The sequence below is a fragment of the Rutidosis leptorrhynchoides genome, chromosome 1, assembly GCF_046630445.1.
Source record: "Rutidosis leptorrhynchoides isolate AG116_Rl617_1_P2 chromosome 1, CSIRO_AGI_Rlap_v1, whole genome shotgun sequence".
Taxonomy (NCBI): Eukaryota; Viridiplantae; Streptophyta; class Magnoliopsida; order Asterales; family Asteraceae; genus Rutidosis; species Rutidosis leptorrhynchoides.
In genome coordinates, this window is record NC_092333.1 from 488,908,347 (window position 1) to 488,914,888 (window position 6,542).

At 34.9% G+C, this 6,542-nt stretch overlaps 1 protein-coding gene across 1 annotated transcript; it reads right to left on the reverse strand.

The window, feature by feature from the left end:
- Nucleotides 1-658: 658 nt before the first annotated feature.
- On the reverse strand, nt 659-2,854 carry LOC139840584 (uncharacterized). Its single transcript, XM_071830846.1, has 4 exons — nt 2,203-2,854; nt 1,696-2,103; nt 1,241-1,563; nt 659-766 (listed from the first exon to the last, which is right to left on the reverse strand). The coding sequence occupies exons 1-4, from the start codon at nt 2,852-2,854 to the stop codon at nt 659-661; spliced, it is 1,491 nt and encodes a 496-aa protein (XP_071686947.1).
- Between the last annotated feature and the right edge of the window lie 3,688 nt (nt 2,855-6,542).

Here is a 6,542-nt window from a genome sequence, read left to right on the forward strand (position 1 = left end):
GAGGTTTAACCTTCTCTTTCCTACTCAAGGCATCTGCAACAACATTAGCCTTGCCAGGATGATAGCGAATCTCACAGTCGTAGTCGTTCAGCAGTTCTACCCAACGTCTCTGTCTCATGTTGAGTTGTTTCTGATCGAAGATATGTTGCAAGCTCTGGTGATCGGTGAAAATCGTAAACTTAGTACCATACAAGTAGTGTCTCCACATCTTCAGTGCAAACACCACAGCACCAAGTTCTAAATCATGTGTCGTATAGTTCTGCTCATGAATCTTCAACTGTCGTGACCCATAGGCAATCACTTTCTTCCGTTGCATCAACACGCAACCAAAACCTTGTCGTGAAGCATCACAATAAATCACGAAATCTTCATTCCCTTCGGGTAAAGACAAAATCGGAGCAGTAGTCAATTTCTGTTTTAACAACTGAAATGCAGACTCATGTTGCTCAGTCCATTCATACTTTTTACCCTTGTGAGTCAATGCTGTCAACGATCGTGCAATAGTAGAAAATCCCTCAATGAATCTCCTATAATAACCGGCGAGACCTAAGAATTTCCGAATCTGCGTTGGCGACTTAGGAGTCTCCCATTTCTTTACCGTTTCTATCTTCGCAGGATCAACTTAAATACCATTAATACCCACGATATGACCCACAAATTAAACTTCTTGCAGCCAGAAGTCACACTTCGACAACTTAGCATACAACTGCTCTTTCCTCAGCATCTCAAGTATGAAACGGAGATGTTGTTCATGTTCCTTCTCATTCTTTGAATATACTAGAATATCATCAATGAACACAATAACAAATTTGTCTAGGTATGGCTTACACACACGGTTCATGAGATCCATGAACACTGCCGGTGCGTTCGTTAACCCAAACGGCATTACTGTAAATTCATGATGTACGTAGCGTGTTCTGAATGCTGTCTTCGGTATATCTGTCTCATTTACTCTCATATGATGGTAACCTGACCTCAGATTAATCTTAGAGTAACATCCCGATCCTTGCAACTGATTAAAAAGATCATCGATCCTCGGTAACAGATATCTATTCTTAATAGTCAGCTTATTTAGTTCTCTGTAATCTATACAAAGTCTCATAGATCCATCCTTCTTCTTAACAAAAAGAACTGGAGCTCCCCATGGTGAAGAACTCGGTCGGATGAATCCCTTGTCTAAAAGCTCTTGTAACTGACTAGACAACTCTTGCAGCTCAGAAGGTGCAAGTCTATACGGTACACGCGCTACAGGTGCCGCTCCAGGCATTAAGTCAATCTGAAATTCCACATCTCTATGCGGTGGAAGTCCTGGTAACTCCTCTGGAAAAACATCAGGAAAGTCTCTGACAATCGGCACATCTTCGAGTTTCTTGGCTTCAGGTTCAGTTTTGCCTACGTGAACCAGCATTACAAGACAACCCTTTCTTATGTGTTTCTGTGCCTTCAAACAATTAATGAAGTGTAGTGGTGTATTACTTCTCTCTCCATACACCATCAAAGGCTCACCTTCGGCAACAGGAATGCGAATCGCTTTCTGGTAACAGACGATGTCGGCTCTATTCTCTGATAACCAGTCCATTCCGACCACAAGGTTAAAACTTCCCAGCTTAATCGGTATCACATCAATACTAAAAGATTTCCCAGCCAAGTTAAAAGTATAACCACGATAGATTTGATCAGCTCTCACTAGATTACCATTTCCCAGTTCTATAGAGTACAAGTTTTCTAATGACGATACAAGTTTCTTAATATTATGGCAAAAATCCTTAGACACAAAACTCCTATCAGCACCAGAATCAAAAAGTACATAAGCACGACGATTGTCGAGTAAGAACGTACCCGTGACTAGCTTCAGATCATCACGTGCTTTACTTGAATTGATGTTGAACGCTCGTCCTTTTGTAGGCTCAGTAGTCTTCCCCACACTCGAACAATCCTTTCTATAGTGACCGACCTTACCACAACTAAAGCAAGTATTCGTACCCATCTTACAGTCCTTTGCTGAGTGCCCAGTTCTCTTACACTTATCACAAGTCAGCCCATTACAAGCTCCAGTATGATGCCTATTACACTTGGTACAAAGTGGAAACCTCCCTTGATACCCTGATCTAGTACTTGGACCAGACGTAGTACCTTTATTAGTCTCTTGTTTCTTGTGAAATTTCTGATTAGAGTTCTTGTCATGACCGTTATTCTACTTACGTTTACCGTCTCCAGAACGGTTCTCGTGGGTTACCACAACCACCTTGTTGTCATTTGCAGCCTGATCAAGTAACAAATTTGCCATGTCTATGGCTTCTTGTACCGTCTTCGGCTTAGAAGTAGTTACACCAGTCCTGATCTTTCCAGTCAAACCTTCGATATATTGTTCCACCTTACGCCTCTCAGTCGGGACCAACTCTGGGCACATCAACGCTAACTCAAAGAATCTCTTGTTATAACTAACAAGATCAGTACCCACCAGTTTCAACTCACGAAGTTCTCTTTCTATTCTCAAAATCTCATTTCGAGGGCAGTACTCCTCGATCATACGTTGCCTAAAATATTTCCAAAGAGTAGAAAAAGCCTGATCAAGTCCTACCCACGCAGCATAGCCGTTCCACCATGTTAATGTACTGTCTGACAATGTGCATGGGGAAAACTTCACTTTGTCAACTTCTCTAGTCTCACTGATTCGAAACACAGACTCTAACTTTTCAAACCAACGAGTCAAACCAACTGGTCCTTCCGTTCCTTTAAAAGCATGTGGCTTACACCTGGTAAACATCTTATAAGTACATCCACCCTGATTATTACTATTGCTGTTGGTACCATTTGTATTGTTACTAGTATTCCCCTGGTTGTTACGAGCCATCTATGCTCGCTCTGCTGCCATACCTTCAGCAACTAGTCTTCGGACCATAGCAGCTGTCGATTCTTTCGGAGGCATTATCTTTCTAGACAAAAATAATACACTGGATCGGTTCAATGAAAAAAACAGGTTAAAAGTATAATAGCAACGAGTAGTGATGCATAGTAAGCAGTAGTAAATCGTAGAGATTTAGTAGTGATAGCAGTGGATAGTAGTGAGTAGTGTTAGCTAGTAGTAGTAGTAGTAGTAGTAGTAGTAGTAAACACCAGTATAAGTATATATGATAACAGTTTAATCAGTAAATTATCATGCAGCATAACAATGTATAAATATATTACTACACAACACATAACATAAACAAGGCATACGTAGTAGTGTAGTAATTCATAACAGTTCTAGGTACGGGTCGTAGTCTAGACTCGCTTAGGTGTCTTAAAGACTCATACGGACACTCTAATGCAAATCCTATTTCCCTACAACCATTAGCTCTGATACCAAATGAAACACCCCGTCAGAACACACTAACGGAATATTAACTTTAGGTCCCACAGTTAACGGTCACGCCCTCTATATGAGACGTTTCCGAAAAGTAATCTCATTTATTTCAAAAGAATTTTCATTAATCTAAAATAAAACCAAGCGTTGACATTAATGACATAAGTAAATAATCCATAACATTATTGTAACGACCCGTCCTAATCCACCTGGACGAAGTCTTCAACATTTGGTCCCATTGCGAGGTACTGACCTAAATATGCCATGAATGACTCCAAGTATTATCTTTTAGATCGAGAAAATACACAGCAGAAGACTTAATTCGTACCTGAGAATAAACATGCTTAAAAGTGTCAACCAAAAGGTTGGTGAGTTCATAGGTTTATCATAAATAATACTTTCAGTAACAGTAATGGACCACAAGATTTTCAGTTTCCGTAAATATATGTACACTCGCAAGTGTATAAAAGTATTCTATAAGTTGTTGAGCGCTTCGGTAACTATACTTAACAATTAATGTGGCATATTCCCTTTATTATGAAATCTCCCTACACTGTACCAAGTGTAGTAAAAAAAAACGAAGTACTATGCAACCGTTTACGATACTAGAGCGACTAGCCTGGTTGGGGTGGTTAAACCCGATAGATCTATCAATAAGATTCGTGCTTACATGTTCTTACAACATGTAAATATTAGTTACCAAGCTATTAGGGAAGATATGCAAGGTGGTACAACTCAACGTAGAATATGTTTTTAGTACCTGTGTCCATTTCGTCAAACATTTATAGAAGTAGCGCATGTATTCTTAGCCCAAATATATATATATATATATATATATATATATATATATATATATATATATATATATATATATATATATATATATATATATATATATATATATATATATATATATATATATATATATATATATATATATATATATATATATATATATATATATATATATATTGCAACAGCAATTAAAAAGGGAGCAAATGAAACTCACTGTACGATATTTTGTAGAAAATATGCATACGGCGGAACTGAACAAATGCAGGGTTGGCCTCGGATTCACGAACCTATATCAATTATATATATTAAATAATATTATTAACATATAATATTGATAAAACAAGTTTATATATTAATTATATAATATTTTTACTTGTTTAAGTTAGTAATTAGTTGTTAGTCTTATTTTAAATCTTATATAGATTTCCTGATTTTAAATAGTCAACTCCCGATAGGTATATCTCATAGTGTGTTCGACTTCTATAGGTGTAAGAGCCATCAATGGAAAGGTATTTAAGTCCTATAACCATCCATAAGCGGCATATGTTCTGAATCAGAGTATAGGTTAGTTAAAATTTCATTTTGTCACAGGTCCGTAAATCTGTCCGCACAGTTCAATAATTCGTCATTGGAACAGTCCGTAGGCTATGAAAAATAGCTAAACTCAATATTTTTAATTTTCCTTCTATATTTTAGTTATTAACATATACACTAATAGGTGTTATCAAGAAAAATAGCCCAGGTCATAGTTATCATAGTTTTCTAGTTAGATTGATTAAGCATACAACATTAATCTTAGCCAAATCTTTCGGTTCATAAATTCTTTGTTACTAAATGGTTTTTAATGAATAAATTTGCTAGAGACTCCTTAATATGTTGTGTTTTCAAAACATAATCAAAAAGTTTTGGTTTCATAGTCGAAGTTAGGATTATGCCCTTAACTTGTAACGGTGGACAGATTCGGATAAAATCTGTCATCAGTCAACTAATGAATTTTTGAAAAATACTTTCACTTCGTCTAAAATCATGAAAAAATTATAAAAATATTGATTCATATATATTAACATATATCCAGAGTTATATGCTCTAAAACAAAGTTTAAGATAGCTTTTAAATTCGTGTGTCAAAATAGTTTTCAAGAACCGAAAGAGATCAATTGTTGTATATTAAGTTCTAAGGTGTTATACATATATACAAGTTATAAATTCTTATAATAACTTAATATAATGTCATAATACATATAAATAAGTGTTTTTAAAATCAAGTTAGTAAGGTTACATTAGTTTATAAACATGCTTGGTTTCCACCAAAACAAGTTCTAGTTTTTTTACAAGTTTTTTAAACTTATTAAGATAGCAATAGAGTAAGAATTTAACAAGAGTTTTAAGAAGTGTTCTACCTTGATTTTGAAGCTAGATGATAAGGAAAATGCTTGGTGATGATCTAGTATGAAGATAGAAGTATTTTGAGAGAGTAATTTGGAGTAAAGAATGAGAAAATGGAATGGAAAAATGGGGTGGTACATATGGACGAATTTTAAGTTAATAATGGAGCCATATGTTGCCAAAATGGTTAGTAAACTTATGAGTTTTTGTCTCATGACTCATTAACAAGACAAAAGATGCTAGGATCTAAAAATGGGGCTGCTAAGGAGTGTATTTTTCAATAGTTATACATCTATAAGCTGCGTATTAGATGGGTAAAAATACTGTAAAATACGAATAGAATTCATGAGGAAATAGAATGCGAATACGAGTATAGCTATCTTTCTTGAATATACTTATGTTAATATATGTATTTAAGTCTTTCAAAAGTATTTTTATACTTCTTAATACGATACTTATATATTCATTTTAGATCATATGTAATTACGTCAAAAAATGATACATTTAACTATCGTTTCGAAACCCTTAAGTTAGTAGTCTCAAAATATGTATATAATCCATTTGTTAATATACTTAATGAGATACTTAATTAATATATTATCAAGTTATATATATATATATATATATATATATATATATATAATTATTACAAGTTATGACGTTCGTGAATCGTCGGACAAACAGGGTGGTCAACCGTTATATATAAACTCATTTTCAAAAGTTTTTAAAACTTGTCAAAATTCATTACTTATCATGTCGGAATAGTGTTATCATATAAAGATTAAGTTTAAATTTGGTCAGAAATTTCCGGGTCGTCACAATTATTTAATAGGAAACAGTTTTAAATGCGATAAAATGTTCTTGACATAAAGACCCATGCTGGACTCCAATCCAGTGTATCCACCACGTAAGCACATAGTCATCAAAGCAATGCAGAAGCTAAGTACCTTTAAGAACCTGAGATAAAACATAAAAACGATCAACAAAAATGTTGCGTGAATCTACAGGTTTAAGTA